Here is a 27,886-nt window from a genome sequence, read left to right on the forward strand (position 1 = left end):
TTCTTTCCCTAAATTCTCCTAACCATGCTGGACTCCATAATGTCCTTTCTCTGTGTCTCCCATACTATTTATGTACACATCGCATCTCTGCCACCCCCACTTTTCCTACAGTGAAAGGTCATGCCAACGCCGACGATGTGTGAGAATCACCGTTGCTCCACCTGCTCACCAGCATATGAGGATATCAGTCTTTTTTATTTTAGACGTTCTGGTAGCTTTAACTTCCATTTCCCTGAAAACTCATGATGTTGAACCTTTTTCATATGATTACTGGCCACTGGTATATCTTCCTTTGTGAAGTGCTTGTTCAAATCTTCTGACAGTTTTTAAAATTAGATCATTTGTTTTATTACTGAGTTCTGTATATATTCTGAATGCAAGTCCTTAGTTATATATGTTTTGCAAATATTTCCTCCCGGTCTGTTGCCAATTTATTTTCCTAAGGGAGTCTTAATAAGCAAAAGCATCTCTCTGTGATGTAGCTCAATTTATCAGCTTTTTCTTCTATGGTTAGTGCCGTCTATGTCCTAATCTTAGAAAAATCTTTGCCCGAGATCACAAAGATATCCTATGTTTTCATCTAGAAGTTGTTGTCTAAGTCTATGGTCCATGAATATTCAAATTTGAGTAGGACATGGCCTGTTCCTTTCCAGGAGTGCGCAGTAGAGCAGCGAACAGAAGCCCCAGTACTGGAGGACAGCAGCCAGGGACGGGGTGGAGGAGGTCTGTAAAGAGGAGGCAGGGGTTGGCCGGGCGCGGTGGCGCACACCTGTAATCCCAGCACTTTGGGAGGCCGAGGCAGGCAGATCACCTGAGGTTGGGAGTTTGAGACCAGCCTGACCAACATGGAGAAACCCATCTCTACTAAAAAATACAAAATTAGCCAGGCGTGGTGGTGCATAAGGCTGTAATCCCAGCTACTTGAGAGGCTGAAGCAGAAGAATTGCTTGAACCCAGGAGGCGGAGGTTGCAGTGATCCAAGATTGCGCCATTACACTCCAGCCTGGGCAACAAGAGTGAAACTCCGTGTCAAAAAAAAAAGAAGAGGTGGGGGTACTTAACACCTTTATCACAAATCTGGAAATGCCCAGACCTTCAGCTGCACCCACTACGTGCCAAACATGATAAAAGATGTTGGGGCAGAAAAGACAAATACTGATCTTAGCCAGTGCCCTTCAAGAGGCCACCATCTAAAATAAAGGTGACAGCCGGGGAAGGTCACATGCCTTGGCCTCCAATGCATTAGAACTCCCATTGATTCTTTCATGGAACCTATCTAAGATGAAAGGTTGTAATACTATGATCAGTAATAATACTATTTCATTCCCCTTATCATTTCAGTGTAATAAGAAATCAAATGATAAATACTATATTGCAAATGGAACCGGCATCACTTCAAAGCCCTAAAACAGTTCCTGAATGGGAAAAGCTCGAGCGCAACTGCTTTTGGGCACTAAGCAGACACTTGACTGAGAAGCCGTGAGCCCAGGGAGCCTCAGGACAAAGCCATGTTTGGTCGACACAGGCACCTACGGCACAAGGAGCCGGGGAGTACAAAACGGTCCCAGGCAAAGCTAGGCCAAGATCCTCAGGAAATCTTGAAATGAGATGAAATCCCCAAACTCATTTCCAACCTGCTGCTCTTTTAGGGAATATTAATCAGCACATCTTTGTTCTAATCTTTCAACAGGCTGCACAGTCACGAAGTCCGAGTTCAGGGCCCAGATGTTTATGTGAGGTTCCAACGGAAATGGCTCCAAGACTACTCAAGACAAGGAGCTTTATTCACAAGACAGACTCTGAGGGATCCAAATATTAATTCACTACTCCATTTCCAAGTAGAAAGTAAGTCTGGACCTGCTTTATTCTGTTAATAAGAAATAAAGTGACAACATCAGAGGGAAACTCCAGACACAGGACTTGTCTCTGGCAGGATGGAGAGGGAGGAATACAGCCTGGAGCTGTAAAGTCCTGAGTTCCAGGGCCACATCTGCATATCCCTAAGAAACAGGGATCATCAAATCTAATTACGATTGTCAAAAAGACTCAATGAAATAATGCGAACACTGAACATAAGCCTAAAACTCTCGGTGAGTGTTCAAGAAACAGAAATATCACTGTTAGTTAATGCCTTTGAAACCACAGGTTCTAACCCCAAGTTAACCAGCCACTGATGCTCTAGAAAATGCCTTAATCCTCATCAGCCTTCTCAAATGTGGGCACTTGCAGTGCTCGGAAGAACAAGGCAGTGACAGATGCATGGGGCAGCCTGGTGGCTGCACTCAACTAGGTGATGACCCTGGGGGAATGCTGGATGGGAAACAGCGGGCCCCACACATTCCCAGGTTTGAAAACACACTTTGCTTCTCTCACTGGCTATTTCCAGCCATAATTACTTGGAGAGAAAATACATCTTCAAAATTATACAAACTTCCCACATATGTCTATCAAAAAAGTTTGGAAAAAACATAACTTACTTTCTTATATCCCAGAGTAGGGGTATGAGGCATGCACCAAGGATTTTCCTTTAAAAAGCATCTGTCTAAAGTAATTGGATCCATTTTCAGTTTTAATCATTCAAAGGTAAGAATGAAAACAAAGCAAAACAAAACAAAAGCTTCAATAAGACCCGGTCCCTCAAAACTTCATGAAGTAGTAGAGGAGACAGGCCCATAAAGAATCACAGTGTTGGAGGCTGGGCACGGTAGCTCACGCCTGTAATCCTAGCACTTTGGGAGGACGAGGCAGGCGGATCACAAGGTCAGGAGATCGAGACCATCCTAGCCAACACAGTGAAACCCCATCTCTACTAAAAATACAAAAAATTAGACAGGTATAGTGGCAGGCACCTGTAGTCCCAGCTACTTGGGAGGCTGAGGCAGGAGAATGATGTGAACTCGGGAGACAGAGCTTGCAGTGAGCCGAGATTGCGCCACTGCACTCTAGCCTGGGCACAGAGCAAGACTCCGTCTCAAAAAAAAAAAAAAGAATCACAGTGTTCAGGCCAGGTAATGTGGCTCAGGCCTATAATCTCAGCACTTTGGGAGGCTGAGGCAGGCAGATTACCTGAGGTCAGGAGTTCAAGACCAGCCTGGCCAACATAGTGAAACCCCATGTCAACTAAAAATACAAAAATTAGCCAGGCGTGATGATGGGTGCCTATAGTCCCAGCTACTCAGGAGGCTGAGGCAGGAGAATCACTTTAACCCAGGAGGTGGAAGTTGGCAGTGAACCGAGATCGTGCCACTGCACTCCAGCACAACAAGAGTGAGGCTCCATCTCAAAAAAAAAAAAAAAAAAAGAATCACAGTGTTGGGAAGAAGATGGACAGAGAGATGGCTGAAACAGGGATGCTGTGCCCTACGCCTTGGACAGGTACCTGGAAGGTTCCTAGACTACCAGCTGTACCCACCACATGCTAGAGGAAGGATACTTTGTAAAAGTCAGTGCCCTTCGTGAGGACACCATCCAAAAGAGATGGCCAAGCAAAGTCCATGCTTGACCCCTGATCACCCTGGTTCCAGCCTTTGATTCACTCTTGGATAACCTGAAAAACCCACTCCTTTGGCTTCAAGAAATACTGCCTATTTTACCATCTTTGGGTTTAGTGAGCAAGTGAGTTCATGTGTACTTTAAAGATGATTTGAATTCTGACTACAGCTTTTCTCCACATTCATCTTTCCATACCAGAGTTCTGAGTTTCTTTCTTTTTTTCCTTTTTTTGAGACAGAGTTTCACTCTTGTTGCCCAGGCTGGAGTGCAGTGGCATGATCTCAGCTTACTGCAACCTCTGCCTCCCAGGTTCAAACAATTCTCCTGCCTCAGCCTCCTCAATAGCTGTGATTACAGGTGCCCGACACCACATCCGGCTACTTTTTGTATTTTTAGTAGAGACAGGGTTTCATCATGTTGGCCAAGCTGGTCTCAACCCCTGACCTCAGGTGATCCACCTCAGCCTCCCAAAGTGCTGGGATTACAGGCATAAGCCACTGCACCTGGCCAAGTTCTGAGTTTCTTTAAGTCTGTTCTCCATAAAATCTAGTCCCTCCAATGACAACTCATGCAGCCTGAAATTAAAAGCCAATTAAACAAGACCATACACAGCTAAAACGTCCCCCACCCCCGCATCACTGCTTTCCTAAACTCCTCTCCTGCCTGTCCAAAATAGACTAATGCCTTCCACACTACACTCACAAAACACTGCAGATCTCTCTCCTCAAGCAGAAATGAGCTCTCTATAGGAGGAGACCATTTGTATTCCCCTCTGAATTCCTAGCACAGCGTGGTGGCAACAGATATGATTGTCATTATAGTTTCTTTCCTTTAAAAATACTTTGGGCCAGCCCGGCCAACATAGTGAAACCCCGTCTCTACTAAAAATACAAAAATTAGATGGACACGGTGGTGCACACCTGTAATCCCAGCTACTTGGGAAGCTGAAGCAGGTGAATCGCTTGAACCCAGGAGGGCAGAGGTTGCAGTGAGCCACGACCACGCCACTGCACTCCAGCATGAGTGACAGAGCAAGACTCCATCTCAAATGGGATACTTAAATGAGACCTTAGGAGAGAGACAAAGGTAGTACGTTTGGGGTCTAACATCTCAATCCAGAGCTTCCATGAACCTTTTTCATGTTTTCTGTTCACTGATTGATTCAGAACGTAGCTTGTCACTCCAGAAGGATTTACGTTTTTCTGCCAGGAGTTTGTGGTCACTCTTATACCAGCACAACTTTAAACTAAACCCTGTTGGGATTGGTTTTGTTTCCTTCTGTAATGCTTAATACTGAGCGTCAACTTGATGGGATTGAACGATGCACAGTGTTGATCCTGGGTGTGTCTGTGAGGGTGCTGCCAAAGGAGATGAACATTTGAGTCAGTGGGTTGGGAGAGGCAGACCCACTCGTCATCTGTTGCCAGCGCAGCTAAGAATATAAGCAGGCAGAAAATATGAAAAGACGAGACTGGCCTAGCCTCCCAGCCTACATCTTTCTCCTATGCTAGATGCTTCCCCCACTAGAACATCGGACTCCAAGTTCTTCATTTTTGAGTCTCGGACTGGCTCTCCTTGCTCCTCAGCTTGCAGACAGCCTATTGTGGAACCTTGTAATCATGTGAGTTAATACTCAGTACACTCCCCTCCCCTTTATATATGTATATATCCTATCAGTTCTGTCCCTCTAGAGAACCCTGACTAATACACCTTCCAACAAGATCAAGTTTCTTTATTTTCTTACTTTAAGGACTGAGGTATTTTCTATTTCATTCTTTTGCTAAACGTGTTGTTTGGGGGATCTTGGCTTTACACATGGGTCTGCCATCCAACTCCCAAGTCTGGGCAGGTCTAAGGTTTATTTTCTATCCCTCCTATGTGAGCACTGAAAGCTGTTACCACAGCTAGGCAGGGCATTCTCTGGCTTCCAAGGCCCACTGACTTTCAGAATTCCTGCTTTTGGGAAAAAGATTTCCCTTTCCTTTCTTAACAATGAGCTTTGCATTTTGAAAGATGTTGGGGATGGGGATGGGGGGATTTTTATCTCTTAATCAGAATTTTAAGGAACTTGTGCTGACAGTTTTTGGACCACTATATTGTCAAAACAAAAATCACTAGGTATTTTCCAAACTTAAGTATTATTTGAAATTTTTCTTTTCTTCCTTTTTAACTATTAACAGACTTTTTTTTTTTTTTTTCATTAAAAAACATTGCTCAGTCCATGGCCCAGCCTGGTATCTGGGGCCACAGGGCCTGCCCGGTGCTGGTTTTTACCAGGGCAGCCTGGTGCTGGTGTCCGAGGCAGGCCTGGAACTCACATCGCTCTCCTTTCGCTAGTGGAGATCATCTCCCTCCACGCTGTGCTGCCTGGGGCCGGAGAAGGCTGGTGCAAGGCTGTCCTTCCCATCCTCTTCCATGCACCTTTTCTTATTTATGTGCGACCCCTGGGTGTAGCTGTGGTCTCCTGCCTGGTTTCCTGGCTCTTGTGAAGGTGTGTGTGTGGATGGTTGTCAGGTTGGTGTTTCTTCAGGTGGACAAGTGCCGAAAGGTCCTATTCTGCCATCTGGCTCACATCACACCTTCTCTAAGAGAATTAATATCAGCCCTAAATCTTCACATTATACATGACACATTTAAGGTGAAGCAAACATGCAGGAAAGAAATGCTAGGATAAATCACTTGTCCCCATATATTGTTTGCTTTATAAAAGAATTATTTATTGCAATTAAATTGCATAAAAAGAAAAAAAATTAAGCCAGCAACTAGAATGAAGCCTTGAAGGGACATACAAAATTAAGAAAGGGATGAAGCCAAAAAATGAGAAGACAATCTATAAGCTTAATAAAATCCATATCCTACGGATGAAATTACTGATTGCTAGAACACCTAATCTAAACATGACAGTAACGTAAGATGCCTTTCTTATTAGGAAATGGCCAAGATAAAAAATAATCAATTAAAACAAAAAATTAAATTATAAGTTTTGCCTGCAACTAAATTTGTCTCCTTCCTGGAAAAAAGGAAGATTTGCTGGTTCTTTATTGTAGATATCTCGTGTTCATGGATTGGAAGACAATATTGTTAAGATGGTAAAACACCTCAAATTGATCTACAGACTCAATGCGATCCCTATCAAAATCCCAGCTGACTTATTTGGAGAAATTGACAAGCTTATGCCAAAATTCACATAGAAGTACAAGGAACCCAGAATAGCCAGAACGATCTTCAAGAAGAACGAAGTTGGAGGAGACACACTTCCCAGCTTCAAAACTTACTAATAAAGCTATAATAACCAAGATAGTGTGGTACTGGCATTAAGTACCACATAAGATCAATGGAATAGAATTAAGAGTCCAGAAAAAAAAAATTACGATCAACTAATTTTCCACAAGAGTGCCAATGGGGAAAGAATTGTCTTTACAACAAATGCTGCTTGGACAACTGGATATTCATATACAAACAAATAAAGTTAGCCCCGGCATGGTGGCTCACGCCTGTAATCCCAGCGCTTTGGGAGGCCGGGGTGGGTGGACTGCCTAAGGTCAGGAGTTCAAGACCAGCCTGGCCAACACAGTGAAACCCTGTCTCTACTAAACTTAGAAAAAATTAGCCAGGCGTGGTGGCAGGCACCTGTAATCCCAACTACTCAGGAGGCTGAGGCAGGAGAATCACTTAAACCCGGGAGGCGGGGGCTGCACTGAGCTGAGATCGTGCCACTGCACTCCAGCCTAGGTGACAAAGAGAGAATGTCTCAAAAAAAAAAAAAGAAAAAAGAAAAAGAATAAAGTTGGACCCCCTAACTCACATGATGAACAAAAATTAACTCAAAATGGGTCACAGACCTAAATGCAAAAACTAACCCTATAAAGTTCCCAAAAGAAAACAATAAATCTTCATGACCTTGGGTTAGCAATTTTTTTAAATATATAACACCAAAAACACATGAAGAAAAAATAAATAAATTAGACTTCACCAAAATTAGAAACTTTTGTGCTGCCAAGGACACCATCAAGAAAGTGAAATGGGCCAGGCATGGTGGTTCATGCCTGTAATCCTAGCAATCTGGGAGGCCGAGGCAGGTGGATCACTTGAGGCCAGGAGTTCAAGACCAGCCTGGCCAACATTATGAAACCCTGTCTCTACTAAAAATACAAAAATTAGCCATGTGTGGTGGTGTATGCCTGTAATCCCAGCTACTTGGGAAGCTGAGGCAGGAAAATCGCTTGAACCCGGGAGGCGGAGGTTGCAGTGAGCTGCGATTGTGCCACTACACTCAAGCTTGGGCAACACAGCCAAACTCCATCTCAAAAAAAAAAAAAAGAAGAAAAGAAAAAGAAAGAAAGTGAAATGACAATAACAAAATGGGAGAGAAATTCTGCAAAGCAAGGATCTGGTAAGGGACTAGTATCCACAATATATAATGAACTCTTACAGCTAAACAATAAAAAGAAAGTAAACCCCAATTTAAAACTTGACAAAGAGGGCCAGGCACAGTGGCTTGCACCTGTAATCCCAGCACTTTGGGAGGCCGAGGTGGGCGGATCACAAGGTCGGCAGATCAAGACCATCTTGGCCAACATGGTGAAACCCCGTCTCTACTAAAAGTACCAAAAAAATTAGCTGGGCGTGGTGGCATGCGCCTGTAGTCCCAGCTACTCAGGAGGCTGAGGCAGGAGAATCACTTGAACCCAGGAGGCGGAGGCTGCAGTGAGCCGAGATTGCACCACTGCACTCCAGCCCGGACAACAGAGTGAGACTCTGTCTCAAAAAAAAAAAAAAAAAAAAAAAGCACATGGGAAAAATGCTCAACAGCATCAGCCATCAGGGAAATGTAAATCAAAACCAAAATGAGATATCACTTCATACCCACTAGAATGGCTCTCATCAAAAGATGGACAATAACAAGTGTTAATGAGGATATAGAGAAACTGGAACCTTCAGACATTGCTGGTAGAAATGTAAAATGGCGCAGCTGCTTTGGAAAAGTTCACAGTTTCTCAAAAAGTTAAACCCAGCAATTTCACTCCCAAGTATATACCCAAGAGAACTGAAAATATGTGTTCCCACAAACACTTGTACATTCCCACAAAACTTTGTTTCCACAAAATACATGTATATGAGCGTTCACTGCAGCATTATTCTTAATAGCCAAAGGGTGGAAACAACCTAAAGTCCATCAACCGATACATGGATAAATAAAACATGGTATCTCCATACAGCAGATACTAAGTGGCCATAAGAAGGAATGAAGGGGCGGTTCCAAGATGGCCGAATAGGAACAGCTCCAGTCTACAGCTCCCAGCGTGAGCAACACAGAAGACGAAGATGGATTATTTCTGCATTTCCAACTGAGGTACCAGGTTCATTTCACTGGGGCTTGTCGGACAGTGGGTGCAGGACAGTGGGTGCAGCACACCAAGCGTGAGGCATCGCCTCACCCGGGAAGCGCAAAGGGTCAGGGAATTCCCTTTCCTAGCCAAGCAAAGCTGTGACAGATGACACCTGGAAAATCGGGTCACTCCCACCCTAATACTGCACTTTTCCAATGGTCTTAGCAAATGGCACACCAGGAGATTATATCCCGTGCCTGGCTCGGAGGGTCCCACACCCACAGAGCCTTGCTCATTGATTGCTAGCACAGCAGTCTGAGATCGAACTGCTAGGCAGCATCGAGGCTGGGGGAGGGGCGCCAGCCATTGCTGAGGCTTGAGTAGGTAAACAAAGCTGGAACTGGGTGGAGCCCACCGCAGCTGAAGGAGGCCTGCCTGCCTCTGTAGACTCCACCTCTGGGGGCATGGCATAGCCAAACAAAAGGCAGCAGAAACCTCTGCAGACTTAAATGTCCCTGTCTGACAGCTTTGAAGAGAGTAGTGGTTCTCCCAGCACGGAGTTTGAGATCTGAGAACAGACAGACTGCCTCCTCAAGTGAGTCCCTGACCCCCGAGTAGCCTAACTGGGAGGTACCCCCCAGTAGGGGCAGACTGACACCTCACACGGCTGGGTACCCCTCTAAGATGAAACTTCCAGAAAAACGATCAGGCAGCAACATTTGCTGTTAGCAATATTCGCTGTTCTGCAGCCTCCGCTGCTGATACCCAGGCAAACAGCGTCTGGAGTGGACCTCCAGCAAACTCCAACAGACCTGCAGCTGAGGGTCCTGACTGTTAGAAGGAAAACTAACAAACAGAAAGGACGTCCACATCAAAACCGAATCAGTACGTCACCATCATCAAAGACCAAAGGTAGATAAAACCACAAAGATGGGGAAAAAACAGAGCAGAAAAACTGAAAATTCTAAAAATCAGAGAACCTCTCCTCCTCCAAAGGAACGCAGCTCCTCACCAGCAGTGGAGCAAAGCTGGACAGAAAATGACTTTGATGAGTTGAGAGAAGAAGGCTTCAGATGACCAAACTTCTCCGAGCTAAAGGAGGAAGTTCGAACCCATCGCAAAGAACTTAAAAACCTTGAAAAAAGATTAGACGAATGGCTAACTAGAATAACCAACGTAGAGAAGTCCTTAAATGACCTGATGGAGCTGAAAACCATGGCATGAGAACTACGTGACGAATGCACAAGCTTCAGTAGCCAATTCGATCAACTGGAAGAAAGGCTATCAGTGATTGAAGATCAAATGAATGAAATGAAGCGAGAAGTTTAGAGAAAAAATAATAAAAAGAAACGAACAAAGCCTCCAAGAAATATGGGACTATGTGAAAAGACCAAATCTACGTCTGATTGGTGTACCTGAAAGTGACGGGGAGAATGGAACCAAGTTGGAAAACACTCTGCAGGATATTATCCAGGAGAACTTCCCCAACCTAGCAAGGCAGGCCAACATTCAAATTCAGGAAATACAGAGAATGCCACAAAGATACTCCTCAAGAAGAGCAACTCCAAGACACATAATTGTCAGATTCACCAAAGTTGAAATGAAGGAAAAAATGTTAAGGGCAGCCAGAGAGAAAGGTCGGGTTACCCACAAAGGGAAGCCCATCAGACTAACAGCTGATCTCTCAGCAGAAACTCTACAAGCCAGAAGAGAGTGGGGGCCAATATTCAACATTCTTAAAGAAAAGAATTTTCAACCAAGAATTTCATATCCAGCCAAACTAAGCTTCATAAGTGAAGGAGAAATAAAATCCTTTACAGGCAAGCAAATGTTGAGAGATTTTGTCGCCTCCAGGCCTGCCCTACAAGAGCTCCTGAAGGAAGCACTAAACATGGAAAGGAACAACCAGTATCAGCCACTGCAAAAACATGCCAAATTGTAAAGACCACCGATGCTAGGAGAAAACTGCATCAATTAACAAGCAAAATAACCAGCTAACATCATAATGACAGTATCAAATTCACACATAACAATATTAACCTTAAGTGTAAATGGGCTAAATGCTCCAATTAAAAGACACAGACTGGCAAATTGGATAAAGAGTCAAGACCTATCAGTGTGCTGTATTCAGGAAACCCATCTCACGTGCAGAGACACACATAGGCTCAAAATAAAGGGATGGAGGAAGATCTACCAAGCAAATGGAAAACAAAAAAAGGCAGGGGTTGCAATCCTAGTCTCTGATAAAACAGACATTAAACCAACAAAGATCAAAAGAGACAAAGAAGGCTACATAATGGCATAATGGTAAAGGGATCAATTCAACAAGAAGAGCTAACTATCCTAAATATATATGCACCCAATACAGGAGCCCCCAGATTCATAAAGCAAATCCTTAGAGACCTACAAAGAGACTTAGACTCCCACACAATAATAATGGGAGACTTTAACACCCCACTGTCAACATTAGACAGATCAACAAGACAGAAAGTTAACAAGAATATCTAGGAATTGAACTCAGCTCTGCACCAAGCAGACTTAATAGACACCTACAGAACTCTCCACCCCAATCAACAGAATATACATTCTTCTCAGCACCACATCACACTTATTCCAAAATTGACCACATAGTTGGAAGTAAAGCACTCCTCAGCAAATGTAAAAGAACAGAAATTATAACAAACTGTCTCTCAGACCACAGTGCAATCAAACTAGAACTCAGGATTAAGAAACTCACTCAAAACCGCTCAACTACATGGAAACTGAACAACCTGCTCCTGAATGATACTGGGTACACAACGAAATGAAGGCAGAAATAAAGATGTTCTTTGAAACCAATGAGAACAGAGACACAACATACCAGAATCTCTGGGACACATTTAAAGCAGTGTGTAGAGGGAAATTTATAGCACTAAATGCCCACAAGAGAAAGCAGGAAAGATCCAAAATTGACACCCTAACATCACAATTAAAAGAACTAGAGAAGCAACAGCAAACACATTCAAAAGCTAGCAGAAGACAAGAAACAACTAAGATCAGAGCAGAACTGAAGGAGACAGAGACACAAAAAACCCTTCAAAAAATCAATGAATCCAAGAGCTGGTTTTTTGAAAAGATCAACAAAATTGATAGACTGCTAGCAAGACTAATAAAGAAGAAAAGAGAAAAGAATCAAATAGATGCAATAAAAAATGATAAAGGGGATATCACCACCAATCCCACAGAAATACAAACTACCATCAGAGAATACTATAAACACCTCTATGCAAATAAACTAGAAAATCTAGAAGAAATGGATAAATTCCTGGACACATACACCCTCCCAAGACTAAACCACGAAGAAGTTGAATCTCTGAATAGACCAATAACAGGCTCTGAAATTGAGGCAATAATTAATAGCTTACCAACCAAAAAAAGTCCAGGACCAGATGATTCACAGCCGAATTCTACCAGAGGTATAAGGAGGAGCTGGTACCATTCCTTCTGAAACTATTCCAATCAATAGAAAAAGAGGGAATCCTCCCTAACTCATTTTATGAGGCCAGCATCATCCTGATACCAAAGCCTGGCAGAGACACAACAAAAAAAGAGAATTTTAGACCAATATCCCTGATGAACATCGATGCAAAAATCCTCAATAAAATACTGGCAAACCGAATCCAGCAGCACATCAAAAAGCTTATCCACCATGATCAAGTGGGCTTCATCCCTGGGATGCAAGGCTGGTTCAACATACGCAAATCAACAAATGTGATCCAGCATATAAACAGAACCAAAGACAAAAACCACATGATTATCTCAATAGATGCAGAAAAGGCTTTTGACAAAATTCAACAGCCCTTCATGCTAAGAACTCTTGATAAATTAGGTATTGATGGGATGTACCTCAAAATAATAAGAGCTATTTATGACAAACCCACAGCCAATATCATACTGAATGGGCAAAAACTGGAAGCATTCCCTTTGAAAACTGGCACAAGACAGGGATGCCCTCTCTCACTACTACTATTCAACATAGTGTTGGAAGTTCTGGCCAGGGCAATCAGGCAGGAGAAGGAAATAAAGGGTATTCAATTAGGAAAAGAGGAAGTCAAATTGTCCCTGTTTGTAGATGACATGATTGTATATCTAGAAAAACCCATTTTCTCAGCCCAAAATCTCCTTAAGCTGATAAGCAACTTCAGCAAAGCCTCAGGATACAAAATCAATGTGCAAAAATCACAAGCATTCTTATACACCAATAACAGACAAACAGAGAGCCAAATCATGAGTGAACTCTCATTCACAATTGCTTCAAAGAGAATAAAATACCTAGGAATCCAACTTACAAGGGATGTGAAAGACCTGTTCAAGAAGAGCACAAACCACTGCTCAGTGAAATAAAAGAGGATACAAACAAATGGAAGAACATTCCATGCTCATGGATAGGAAGAATCAATATCGTGAAAATGGCCATACTGCCCAAGGTAATTTATAGATTCAATGCCACCCCCATCAAGCTACCAATGACTTTCTTCACAGAATTGGAAAAAACTACTTTCAAGTTCATATGGAACCAAAAAAGAGCCCACACTGCCAAGTCAATCCTAAGCCAAAAGAACAAAGCTGGAGGCATCACGCTACCTGACTTCAAACTATACCACAAGGCTACAGTAACCAAAACAGCATGGTACTGGTACCAAAACAGAGATATAGACCAATGGAACAGAATAGAGCCCTCAGAAATAATACCACACATCTACAACCATCTGATTTTTGACAAATCTGACAAAAACAAGAAATGGGGAAAGGATTCCCTATTTAACAAATGGTGCTGGGAAAACTGGCTAGTCATATGTAGAAAGCTGAAACTGGATCCCTTCCTTACACCTTATACAAAAATTAATTCAAGATGGATGAAAGACTTAAATGTTAGACCTAAAACCATAAAAACCCTAGAAGAAAACCTAGGCAATACCATTCAGGACATAGGCATGGGCAAGGACTTCATGTCTAAAACACCAAAAGCAATGGCAACAAAAGCCAAATTTGACAACTGGGATCTAATTAAACTAAAGAGCTTCTGCACAGCAAAAGAAACTACCATCAGAGTGAACAGGCAACCTACAAAATGGGAGAAAATTTTTGCAATCTACTCATCTGACAAAGGGCTAATATCCAGAATCTACAATGAACTCAAACAATTTACAAGAAAAAAACAAACAACCCTATCAACAAGTGGGCAAAGGATATGAACAGACACTTCTCAAAAGAAGACATTTATGCAGCCAACAGACACCTGAAAAAATGCCCATCATCACTGGCCATCAGAGAAATGCAAATCAAAACCACAATGAGATACCATCTCACACCAGTTACAATGGCAATCATTAAAAAGTCAGGAAACAACAGGTGCTGGAGAGGATGTGGAGAAATAGCAACACTTTTTACACTGTTGGTGGGACTGTAAACTAGTTCAACCATCGTGGAAGACAGTGTGGTGATTCCTCAGGGATCTAGAACTAGAAATACCATTTGACCCAGCCATCCCATTACTGGGTATATACCCAAAAGATTATAAGTCATGCTGCTATAAAGACACAAGCACACGTATGTTTATTGCGGCACTATTCACCGTAGCAAAGACTTGGAACCAACCCAAATGTCCATCAATGATAGACTGAATTAAGAAAATGTTGCACATACACACCATGGAATACTATGCAGCCATAAAAAAGGATGAGTTCACGTCCTTTGTAGGGACATGGATGAAGCTGGAAACCATCATTCTCAGCAAACTATCACAAGGACAAAAAACCAAACACCACATGTTCTTACTCATAGGTGGGAATTGAACAATGAGAACACTTGGATGCAGGAAGGGGAACATCACACACTGGGGCCTGTTGTCAGGTGAGGGGATGGGGGAGGGATAGCATTAGGAGATATACCTAATGTAAATGATGAGTTAATGGATGCAGCACACCAACATGGCACATGTATACATATGTAACAAACCTGCACATTGTGCACATGTACCCTAGAGCTTAAAATATAGTTAAAAAAAAAAAAAGAAAAAGAAGGAATGAAGGGGACTGGGTTCAGTGGCTCACGCCTGTAATCCCAGCACTTTTGGAGGCCAAGGCGGGCAGATCACCTGAAGTTGGGAGTTCGAGAGACCATCCTGACCAACATGGAGAAACCCCGTCTCTACTAAAAATACAAAATTAGCCGGGCGTGGTGGCGCATGCCTGTAATCCCAGCTACTCAGGAGGCTGAGGCAGGAGAATCGCTTGAACCTGGGAGGCAGAGGTTGTGGTGAGCTGAGATCGCACCATTGCACTCAACCTGGGTGACAGAGCAAGACTCTGTCTCAAAAAAAAAAATACAAAACTTAGCTGGGCGTGGTGGTGCACACCTGTAATCCCAGCTACTCGGGATGCTGAGGTGGGGGAATTGCTTGAACCTGGGAGGCGGAGGTTGCAGTGAGCAGAGATGGCGCCATTGCACACTCCAGCCTGGTCAACAGAGTGACACTCCGTCAAAAAAAAAAAAAGGAATGAAGGACTGATTCGTCCTACAACATGGATGAACCATGAAAACATGACGCTAAGTGAGTAATCTAGACACAGAAGGACAAACACTGTCCTTTTTTTTTTTTTGGCAGAGTTTTGCTCTTGTCACCGAGGCTGGAGTGCAATGGCGTGATCTCGGCTCACTGCAACCTCCGCCTCCCAGGTTCAAGCGATTCTCCTGCCTCAGCCTCCCGAGTAGCTGGGATTACAGGCATGCGCTACTATGCCCGGTTAATTTTGTATTTTTAGTAGAGACAGGGTTTCTACATGTTCATCAGGCTGGTCTCAAACTCCCGACCTCAGGTGATCTGCCTGCCTCAGCCTCCCAAAGTGCTGGGACTACAGGTGTGAGCCACCGCACCTGGCTAACACTGTCCTTTTAGGTGAAGGGCATATAAGTGTTCACTGAACTACTCCTGTAGCTTTTCTGAAGGTTTGAAGTCTTTCCAAGTAAAAATAAAGTATATTATACATTACAAATATAAAACAATAAAAGCAATCCCTCATTGTGGGTGGAGTGGTTACGGATTAAATGCAGACACAGGTGTGGCACAGCCACCAATGGTCACTGCTGTCATGGCCACTCAGGTGAGTGGTGCTGATGCTGGCGAGTGCCACAGGATGGAGCATGAGTCATAGCTGACTCCACTTCATGCATCCAACAAACATTAAAAAGTGCCTGGTCTATGACAAGTATTGTGCTTAGCACAGTGGCTAAAAAAATGAATAAGATACAGTCCCCAGTCTAGAATCTGCATGCATTACCAAACTTTCCTATTAAAAATGTATCACTTTAATATTCAGCTCAGCTCTAAGGTAACCCCTAAGGTAAAGAGCTTAGAATTTCTAAAAGCAATAAGTGTCTGTAATATGCTCTGTTTATGCATTTATTTACATTCTGCCTCATTCTAAAAGAGGATCTAAAATCAATTTTTTAAACACACACAATTTAACAACAATAACCAAAAAAAAAAAAAAAAGATAAAAATCAGTGTAGAGAAAATGAGAATTCTAGTTAAAGGAAACCAGGGGAAGGTTAAATCACAAAAATGTCTGCCATGAAGTAGGTGTAATTATTAAGGGTAAGCTAGAGACTCAGCTCTAAGGCTCCTAACAGCTAAAGCAAAAAGATAAAGATGAAGGCTGGGCGTGGTGGCTCATGCCTGTAATCCCAGCACTTTGGGAGGCCGAGGCAGGTGGATCATTTGAGGTCAGGAGTTCAAGACCAGCCTGGCCAATATGATGAAACCCCGTCTGTACTAAAAATACAAAAATTAGCCAGGCAGTAGTGGCAGGTGCCAGTAACCCCAGCTACTCGTGAGGCTGAGGCAGGAGAATCGCTTGAGCCTGGGAGGCAGAGGTTGTGGTGAGAGATCTGGCCACTGCACTCCAGTCTGGGGAAGAAAGTGAAACCTTGTCTCTAAATAAATAAATAAATAAATAAATAGAGATAAATATCAATGCCCACGAAATAAGTATCTGCACCAACTGCAGGCATGTCCCCATGCAAGAAGCTGTGAAGCACCATTCTCATCCTGGAGCATCATTCTCAATGCCTTCCTGGGTTAAACAGAACAACCCACAGCACAGATATGGGGCTCATTCTCCAGGCTCTGGCTTTTCCTTTATTTTAGTCCTCTCCCTCTTTCCTCACTTTATTGGGCTTCAAATGGGATCTGAAACTCCAACCTAAGGACTGGGTCAAAGATTCCTACCGCTTTGCAGGCAGCTGCCATCCACAGCCCAGCGGGGCATCAGAGACCCACCTGGCTTCTCATATCTCTTCAGCTTTGACTGCTCACTCAAGAGAGATTTCCTTATATGCCTCTTACTCTCTCCTAAAGACAAGGTGCAATATAGCAGACTCTTGTTCATTCAGAAATGTCTCAGTTCCCTCTCTCTCCTTTTACATCTCTAATAAGGAACTTGACTTTCCTCCTTCCCCATCCAACAGCTTCTTTGTGAGAACTATGAATTCCTCACAAACAATCTCAAAGCCACGCACCCTGCTGGCTGGACTAAACTGTTTCAGCCATAGCTAAGCTGCATTCCTACTACTTTCCCCCTTCTATCTTAAAAAGCCTTTCCCAAATCTCCCCGTGCCTCTGATTTTCAGCTTAAATTGACATAAAGTTTGAGGTTGCAATTATTATGTGCATATCTAGCAGGCTTTTCCTGGGTTTCCTTAGCAACAGCTTCATTAAGGAACTGCATCAAAAATTTTAAAGAGGCTATACTTACATCTGAACAGAGTAGCCTGCATAAAATTTGAATGGCTTTGAAGAGAAAATTAACCAGGAACAAAGAGGTGGCAGGTCTTAGTCAGCAGTATCATAAGCCAAAGTGTTTTCAAATGGCTCGGAATTATTCCTGAATATTTGGTTTGTGGGAGGCAAAGGGTGTTGGATTCAATGCGAGTTGATCCTAGAGTATGTTCTGTAATCTGGTAAAGTCAGATTATTTTCTAGTTTTTCAAACAATTCCCTACTACCGCTTTCTCTTACTGTCACTTGCCATTTTTGACTAATTAAGAATTAAGAAAGTAAGCCGGGTGCAGTGGCTCATGCCTGTAATCCCAGCACTTTGGGAGGCCAAGGCAGGTGGATCACCTAAGGTCGGGAGTTCGAGACCAGCCTGACCAACATGGAGAAGCCCTGTCTCTACTAAAAATACAAAATTAGCCGGGTGTGGTGGCACATGCCTGTAATCCCAGCTACTCGGGAGGCTGAGGCAGGAGAATCACTCGAACCCAGGAGGCAGAGGTTGCGGTGAGCCGAGATCGTGCCATTGCACTCCAGCCTGGGCAACAACAGCGAAACTCTGTCTCAAAAAAAAAAAAAAAAAGAATTAAGAAAGTGAGCAGGGCGTGGTGGCTCACGCCTGTAATCCCAGCACTTTGGGAGGCCGAGACGGGCGGATCACCTGAAGTCAGGAGTTTGAGACCAGTCTGGCCAATGTGGTGAAACCCCATCTCTACCAAAAATACAAAAATTAGCCAGGTGTGGAGCGGGCACCTGTAATCCCAGCTACTCGGGAGGCTGAGGCAGAAGAATTGCTTGAACCCAAGAGTCAGAAGTTGCAGTGAGCCAAGATCGTGCCACTGCACTCCAACCTGGGCTACAAGAGCAAAACTCCGTCTCAAAAAAAAAAAAGAATTAAGAAAGTGAATTTCAATCATTTGGGTAGTTTGGGGGAAACTACCTGATGTGGTACATAGAGCTTGGATTTTAGAACCCAAATGGTTTAAATACCAATGGCGGTATCTACAAGACAATCCTGGAGACACGGCAAACTCCTCTCCTCAATTTCTCATCCTTAAAATGGAGCGTAATAAACTACTTTGCAAAGTTGTTGTGATGATTATGGCCAATATCTGAAAAGCATCTAGCTAAATGCATGCAACAAGCTGGCTGCTTAATCACTCGTATTATCAATGAGTTTCAGCTTATCTGATAACAGAGAGGCTCTGCCTTTTCATCTTTTTTGTGTGCCAACAAAGCTTATTTTACAGGATTAATACTGCTAGAGCAGGCCTGACTAGAAAATTCCCCAGGTCTACAAGGCAGAACATGTTCTTTTCCTTGGATCAAATTTACAATTATCTATGTTTATGTTTATCTGCTCAGTACCCATTCCCCCCTCTAGACCTGAAGCTCAGTCAGTGTGAGACCATGTCTGTTTTGCTGCCCACTGAACACTCAAGGCTAGCAGACGACTGACACAGCGCTGAGTGCCTGGCCTTTGGTGTGGAACACGTGAGTGAGGGCGGGAAAGAGAGAACCAGCACACCTCCCAGAGGCCCTTCGCCTCTGAAATTATGGTCTGGCTTTGGACAAGTTGTACAACCTTTCCTTAGCCTGAGGTTCCTCCTCTACAAACAAGAATAACTTTACTGGAAACACAGAATTATAAGGATTAAAGAAAATAACCAAATTCACAAGCCTGTAAACTGTCTGTTAATGGGTCCTCAACAAACAGGAGCTGCCTGCCATCCCTTTGATACAACCAGTGAGCCGTGAGGCAGACATGTTTGCTGAATGCTTTCTAAAAGCCAAGCACAGTGCTTAGCACTTTATATGCATTATTCTATCATTTACAACTTACAGCAACTCTAGAAAGAAGTGAATATTATCATTCCCATTGTATTTTACTTTATTTTATTTTTTATTTTATTTTTTTTTAGATGGAGTTTTACTCTTGTCACCCAGGCTGGAGTGCAGTGGCACCATCTCGGCGCACTGCAACCTCCACCTCCTGGGTACAAGCGATTCTCCTGCCTCAGTCTCCTGAGTAGCTGGGATTACAGGTGCCCCCCACCACACCCAGCTATCATTCCCATTTTATAGACTTGGAAACAGGCTAATGAGGTTACATAACTGTTCCAGGTCCCACAGCGAGGAAATGGCAACTTCAATCTAAATCTGGGGGGCCAAAGTCCATGCTTCTTCCACCTCACCTCTACCTCACTCTTTGCTTGTAAAATCCACATGTCCAACTCATAAGTGTATAGGTAGACAGTTATTAAATGAGGTGTTTGCTACCATTTGTGAATTATCTTAGATAGATAATTATCATAAACCATTCACCTAAACAACTAAGGAAAAGACAGGTCAATCCATATCCCTGCACACAAAGAGAAGGAACTCAGCAGTGAATTCCGTAAAACGAAAAAACCCTTTCCAATACCACTAAACCCAGATGTATTATTTATCAGTTTTTGTATTTGCACAGGGATTCTTAAAGCAGAAGGAACTTGCAATAATCATATCTCAGTTCCTTTCAAAATTTCCATATTAGCCAAAGTCATTTCCAGGAATAGATAAAACTCATCAATTCTACAATGGAACATACTTGATCAAGAACCAAAAGCTTGTTCTATTTCAGAAAAACTACAGACCCCTCTTCTTTATTGTTCTTATAAAATCCCACCAGAACTCATTATCTTGCTGCCTGCTCATCTGGCAAACAAACATGGAGATGAGTCAACTCAAGCCAAGCGTCGTGCTGGGGAAAACTCACAGGGCCACGGAACCACATCTGCACTGTCCCCGCCCGCCCAGCATGGGAGAGCGCTGTTCGCCTTTCGCCGTGTCTTTGCTGACCTCTAGTGGTCCACAGGAAAAAAGCGCAAACAGCAAAAGGACAGGCTGCTCCAGAACAAAACGTCCTCACATTTTAAGTGAAAACATTTTATTTTATGAAATGTGTGTTTCTATACCCACCAGTGAAAACAGATTTCCAGCATGCCCAATTTAGCAGCATTAACTTGCAAAGGCAACTCCAGTTGTTAACGGCAAGCCACTCTCAAAGCCCTGCCCCCGGCTCCCAACCAAATCGTCTGCAATTCCACTGCTTCAGGCCTTCGAAGGGTCCGTTTAAAAGCACAGTCCACCCTCCACTGTCACAAAAGATGTCTCTTTACACCCTCCAATCTGATCATAACACTTGCCCATCACAGAGTCACTTTATGGGGCAGGCATCAAGACAGTACTGGGCAGGAGGTGTCAAGGCCAGTCCTTCCAGTGACCACATGAATTTGTTATCCTGTCATTTTACAGACCATACTATTAAGAGGCAGAGACACCGAGTGATTGTGCTCAAGGTTACGCAGCTAACAGGTGGCAATGCAGGAGTGTGAACCTGAGCCCATCTGACAGCTCGACTCCACTGCAACTCCCCGCTTAGATTCCTTCAGGGATTCTCTCTTGCCTACCTGATAACTTTTATGCAAGACCCATGACAGGAACTGACCTCAGCCTGCGCCGGGGCCCTTCTTCCCCACACTGTCCCTCACAAACAAAACTGCTATGACCCCCAAGTGACTTCTGTGCTCAGAGCTCACACCCAGTCACATGTTTACACCCGGTCTCTCTGCTCAGAGGCTCCTCAGCACCACTCTGCCGGGTACTTTTCACTCTCCTCAGAGAGCACCTCCTCCAGGAAGCCCTCCACCCTCAGCACTTAGCGCATCAGGCTCCGGGGCAGGGACCACATCCTCATTGGTCCTACAAATCTGTGGCCCGGCGCTGTGCTGAACCCCTTGTAGGTCCCCCAAAAAGCATGTCAAATAAGAAGTATGATCCAGCTGTTGGTTCATTTGCCCGGCATCACCGGGGAGAATACCTCCCCTTGGGCGCCCAGGTAACTGAAGCTTCCACTTTGAAGTGTCAGGTTCCCGCTTCTGCCCATCTTTACCAGAAACTTCAACATAAACTGCAAGATACAGACCTCCTCCTAATGCTCTTCTGATGACACACTGCAGCAATGGTGGTGCTGTTTCCCTTACACTACGTGGCCTACAGCTTTGAGGGACTGTGGTGTTGTTTGTTTTTACTCGGTTTATGGGCTTTACTCTGTTCTGGTCTCTCCCTTTGGTGTGACACTGACACTTGCCACTTTGACTTATCGGCCTCCCTGCCAACGTCTAATCTAGGAAATTAGCCAAGATGACGGGTCCAAGGGGCAGTAAATACACTTTACAGAGAGGGAACTGAGGCACACAGAGGTTAAACATCTCGCCAAGGCGAGTGAAGCTGGAATGCCGACCCCAGCAGTCTGTATCCAGTCTGTGTGCTCAACTCTCATGCTAAAACGCCTCTCTTTTTATAGACTATGGCTATAAACATTATAAAGTACCAAAATATGGACCAACTCTGACACGGTGGTATACTGTTATTTTGTTTCTACTTAGGTTATCTGCTTTCAATTGAAAAAATTAAGAATCTCTGTAGTCAATGTGGCAACATTTCAACATATTAAATCTGGATGATAAGCATGAGTGTCTTATTATTAGTCATACTTTTTTGTGTGTTCAAAAGAGAAACTGATTTGAAAGTCTCTCTCCTCTCTCCTCCACCCCCTGCCCTGTCCCTCGCCTGAGCCCCCAGACCCACACCTCTCTTGTTATGTGAGAAGCTGAACCTCTCCTCTTTCCCTCCACCACTACCTTGCAGCTTGCCCTCCTCGGAGCCCAGCCTGACCATCGGGCACCTAACAGAGCAACACTCCATTCCACCCGACCCACAGCCAGCCGCCGACCCTTTCCACGTAGACTCCCAAGCACGTTTCCAGTGGGCTGGCCTTCCCGCCAACAGCCCCAGTCCTCTGGGAAAGCTGTCAGCACTGCTCGCCTGGGCTCCCCAAGGGCCTCTGCAATGGGCCCCCTCCCTCCCTCTCCCTCCGTCTCCCTCCACTCCACACAAATCTGGTCGCATCAGTCCCTGATGTTAAGACCTTGCCTTTTTTTTTTTTTTTTTTTGAGACAGAGTCTCGCTCTGTCGCCCAGACTGGAGTGCAGTGGTATGATCTCAGCTCACTGCAAGCTCTGCCTCCCAGGTTCACACCATTCTCCTGCCTCAGCCTCCTGAGTAGCTGGGAGTACAGGCACCCGCCACCACACCTGGCTAATTTTTTGTATTTTCAGTAGAGATGGAGTTTCACCATGTTATCCAGGATGGTCTCGATCTCCTGACCTCACGATCCGCCCGCCTCAGCCTCCCAAAGTGCTGGGATTACAGGCGTGAGCCACTGCGCCCGGCCAAGACCTTGCTTTTAAAACCCGCCGCTCTTAGAAGCAGCCCCAAATGCTTCACCTGGCCAAGAAAGCCCTCCCGCTCAGATTCTGTCCTCCCTACCCCTCTCTCTTCCTCTCCCTCCCTCCCTCTCCTCCCCTCCCTCTCCATCTCCCCATCTTTCCACCCCCACCGCCATCTCTGACTTTATTTGGTCTCTCCCAGTGATGTGTTCTGTTTCTGGGCATCACTCATGCTGAGCCATTTTCTTCGTGAATGACCTTCTCCCATCTCCTCTTTACCTGGCTATCTCCTATTCATCCTTCAAGGCCCAGTTCCAGTCTCACTGACTTAGAGACTGTCCCTGGCCCCCACACCCTCCACCTCCATTAAACTAAATTAAATCCTTTTGTCACTTGCTCCCTTGGCACCTGTACCTCCAATTTTTTTCCACTTACCCACTGCTCAATGTCTGCCTTTCCCACAAAACTGTCAGATGGATGAGGACAGGACCCACCTGCCTCAGCTCTCTTTCCCCCACCCTTAGCACAACGCCCTCCTCACTAAGTATCTGCTGAATTACAGTGACCTATGTTCTCATACTCATCTTGTGTCCTTAAGCAAATTGTTTAAATTGGTCTCAGTTTCCCTACCTATAAAGATCCAAGTTAAACTAAATATCTAAAATCCTTCTAAGACTATCAATTTTAGGATTTAGCATTATCAATCCACAACTAAAGGTTTTGATGATTGTTTTATTAAAAATCCATTTAGATTGAGATTTAAGTATTATTTGCTGGGTTACCACTGTGTCAAAGGAGCTATATAAGTGCTTTCACAAACTGCATGTTTTATAAATCCAACACCCCAAACTGGGTTACAAATGGCAAGTACTTCATGAGTGACAATATCAAGACAAGAGGCGTGAAGCTTGTTGAAGGTTGCCAAGCTGGTAAAACACAGTTATTTCTCCAAAAAAACAAACAAAAAAAAAATGCAAAGGACAGCAAGTTCTGAATTTTGAAAGTTAAATACCACAATGAAAGAAGTAAAATATACAAATAACCATGTTAATTAGAAATCAAGTTAAGATTCAACAGTTTTTATCATGGCATGCTGAACCTCAGCAAAACGAAATAAGCTGAATTCATAGTGAATCAATTCCACAAGAACTGGAGGAACTCTTCCACTTATAGGTAGATATACACTCACCTGTCGAAGGTTAATGTAAACTGCATTCTGAAGAAATTCTGATGCTTCCATGCTCCGTTTCTGAATTGCAAGGACACGTACAGCCTTGATGCACGCTTCCAACTCAATCACTCCCGCATTCTTATACTGCACGGTGTAAAGGAAATGCCTCAGTCAAAAAAGAGTTCAGATGTTTCTGTCACATTCTAAAGGCTGTGCTACTGGGACTCAATAACTACAACAACACTTCCCCCAGCACAGGGCTCCAGATACCCCTCCTGATATGGTTTGGCTCTGTGTCCCCACCCAAATCTCATCTTGAATTGTACTCCCATAATTCCCACATGTTGTAGGAGGGACCTGGTGGGAGATAATTGAATCACGGGGGTGCTTTCCCCCCATATTGTTTTCGTGATAGTGAATACGTCTCATGAGATCTGATGGTTTTATCAGGGGTTTCTGCTTTTGCATTTCCTCATTCTCTCTTTGCCTGCCGTCATCCATGTAAGACCTGACTTGCTCCTCCTTGCCTTCTGCCATGATTGTGAGGCTTCCCCAGCCACATAGAACTGTAAGTCCAATTAAACCTCTTTCTTTTGTAAATTGCCCAGTCTCGGGTATATCTTTATCAGCAGCATGAAAACAGACTAACACAGTAAATTGGTACCAAGAGTGGAGTGTTGCTGAAAAAACACCTGAAAATGTGGAAGCGACTTTGGAACTAGCTAACAGTCAGAGGCACGAACAGTTTACAGGGCTCAGAAGAAGACAAGATGTGTGAAAGTTTGGAACTTCCTAGAGACTTGTCAAATGGCTTTGACCAAAATGCTGATAATGATATGGACAATGAAATGAACAATGATATGGACAATGAAAGAGGGCTGAGGTGGTCTCGGATGGAGATCTCAGTTCTTGTTGGCAACTGGAGCAAAGGTGACTCTCGTTACATTTTAGCAAAGAAACTGGTGGCATTTTGCCCCCACCGTGGAGATTTGTGAACTTGAGAGAGATGATTTAGGATATCTGGTGGAAGAAATTTCTAAGCAGCAAAGCATTCAAGAGGTACCCTAGGTGCTGTTAAAAGCATTCCGTTTTAAAAGGGAAACAGCATAAAAGTTTGAAAAATTTGCAGCCTGACAATGCGATAGAAAAGAAAATCAGATTTTCTTAGGAGAAATTCAAGCCAGCTGTGGTAATTTGCATAAGTAACAAGCAGCCAAATGTTAATCCCCAAGACAATGGGGAAAATGTCAGAGGTCTTCACAGCAGTCCCTCCCATCACAGGCCTGGAGGCCTAGGAGGAAAAAGTGGATTCGTGGGCCGGGCCGAGGGTCACCATGCTGTGTACAGCCTAGGGTCTTGGTGCCTGTGTCCCAGCCACTCTAGCCAAGGCTGAAAGGAGCCAACATACAGCTCGGGCCATGGCTTCAGAGGATGCAAGCCCCAAGCCTTGGCAGCTTCCATGTGGTGTTGAGTGTGTGGGTGCATGGAAGTCAATAACTGAAGTTTGGGCAGTTTCTGCCTAGATTTCAGGAGATGTATGGAAACAGCTGGATGCCCAGGCAGAAGTTTGCATCAGGGGTGGGGCTCTCATGGAGAACCTCTGCTAAGGTAGTGCAAAAGGGAAATATGGGGTCGGAGCCCCCACATAGAGTCCCTACTGGGGCACTGCCTAGTGGAGCTGTGAGAAGAGAGCCACTGTCCTGCAGACCCCAGAATGGCAGATCCACTGACAGCTTGCACTGTGCACTTAGAAAAGCCACAGACACTCAATGCCAGCCCATGAAAGCAGCCAGGACAGGGGCTGTACCCTGCAAAGCCACAGGGGCAGGGTTGCCCAAGACCATGGGAACCCACCTCTTTCATCAGCATGACCTGGATACGAGACATGGAATCAAAGGAGATCATTTTAGAGCTTTAAGATTTGACTGCCCCCCTGGGTTTCGGACTTGCATGGGCCCTGTAACCCCTTTGTTTTGCCAATTTCTCCCATTTGGAATGGTTGTATTTACTCAATGTGTGTACCCCCGTTGTATCTAGGAAATAAGCAGCCTGCTTTTGATTTTATAGGCTCATAGGCAGAAGGGACTTGCCTTGTCTCAGATGAGACTTTGAAGTGTGGACTTCTGAGTCACTGCTGAAATGAGTTAAAACTTTGGGGAACTGCTGGGAAGCCATGATTGGTTTTGAAATGTGAGGACATGAGATTTGGAGGGGCCGGGGTGGAATGATAATAGTCTGACTCTGTGTCCCCACCCAAATCTCATCTTAAATTGTACTCCCAAAATTCCCACATGTTGTGGGAGGGATCCAGTGGGAGATAATTGAATCATGGAGGTGGTTTCCCCCATACTGTTCTTGTGGTAGTGAATAAGTCTCATGAGATCTGTGTTTTTATCAGGAGCTTCCGCTTTGGAGTCCTCTCCTCATTCTCTCTTTGCCTGCTGCCATCCATGTAAGACGGGACTTACTCCTCCTTGCCTTCCACCATGATTGTGAGGCTTCCCCAGCCACACGGAACTGTAAGTCCAATTAAACCTCTTTCTTTTGTAAATTGCCAGTCTCCGGTAAGTCTTTATCAGCAGCATGAAAATGAACTAATACACCTCCCCACCAAAGCCAGAGAATTTGTTTGTGAGAAAGTCTATCCTTTATGGAAGCAAAAGCGATTGGTGTGGCTGAGTGAGTCTATGAATGCCACATAAATGTGTATGCATTCATTAAAATAATATGACCACAGTAGCTTGCTATTTTGCAAAATTTCAAAATATTATCAGTGGATACTTTGCTATTCATTTCTGCTTATCATCCCTTGTAGTACTCTAAAAAATTTTTAGAAACTCTCACACCTGCAGCTTTAATGCAGTTGTTGTAAATTCATTTTACTCAGTTGCAAAAAATCTGGCTCCCTGTGTGTTCAATGCTTTCTGATTTTGTCTCAGAGTTGCTTGTTCCTACTTCTCAGTTCCTATTATGGTTCCTGAGATGAAGAATAAATGAGGGCGTTTGGAACAGAAAAGGCTTTGTGGAATTTCATTCAACTACGCAATAAACTGGGGAGTATCTCTTAAGCTTCATCCCCAGTTCTCCTAGCTTCAAGACAGGAGAGCCACCCCCAGCCCCTCTTACACACCATGTAGCTCCAGACCCGGGAGCAGGGAAAAGAGGAGGATTCAGGTTCCAGAACTCTTCCAAAAAAGAAGAGTTCAGATGGATGGATCTCCTTCCTTCCCTCCGATGCCCTTCTCCCTCCCAAGCCTCCACTGCAAAATCCTCCATGCTAGCCATTCTGCATTTTTGTTTTCTACTCCAAACCTTATTTTTATTTTTTTTCTTAGTTATCCCACCTGGACTGATTTTCAACTAATGTTGCATAATTTAAAATTAAAGAAAGGGTTTATAGAGGTTGTCCATGTATACTAGTATCTGAAGAGAAACAGAGGTTGGGAGGAAAAACACACTAATATTCTTTTGCTGGGGCATTAGGACATGTGAAAACCAATGCATATAATCGACAAGCCTTTGCTGAGACCCACTAGAGGCCTGGTGTGGCATCACTGCTAATGAACACGCAGTCTATTTACCAACCATGAAGAAGCAAAGGCACAACTGGTTATCTTTCTCACTAAAATCATGTATAAGGTGGGACAAGCAGTTTTATAATTACTATGCCAGAAAGGGTAGGCTTCATTCCTCCCCTTTTCCACACACATAATGTACATGTAATCTGTGTTATATTAAATATAAGTTATCACAGACGATCAGAAAAAGGAGCTTTTTATACTCGCTTAAATACCAACAATGAAGT

At 44.0% G+C, this 27,886-nt stretch overlaps 1 protein-coding gene across 8 annotated transcripts in view; it reads right to left on the bottom strand.

Annotated features, from left to right (window-relative positions):
- TRAPPC9 (trafficking protein particle complex subunit 9) overlaps positions 1-27,886 on the bottom strand; it is a 733,440-nt gene that overhangs the window by 649,854 nt on the left and 55,700 nt on the right. For all 8 annotated transcript variants that reach the window (XM_054499826.2, XM_054499824.2, XM_063669112.1 and 5 more), the window contains one exon: positions 24,100-24,225. In XM_054499826.2, coding sequence (XP_054355801.2) covers positions 24,100-24,225 — 126 coding nt within the window. The remainder of the gene's footprint in view (positions 1-24,099; positions 24,226-27,886) is intronic.

This window comes from Pongo pygmaeus, chromosome 7 (assembly GCF_028885625.2).
Source record: "Pongo pygmaeus isolate AG05252 chromosome 7, NHGRI_mPonPyg2-v2.0_pri, whole genome shotgun sequence".
Classification (NCBI taxonomy): Eukaryota; Metazoa; Chordata; class Mammalia; order Primates; family Hominidae; genus Pongo; species Pongo pygmaeus.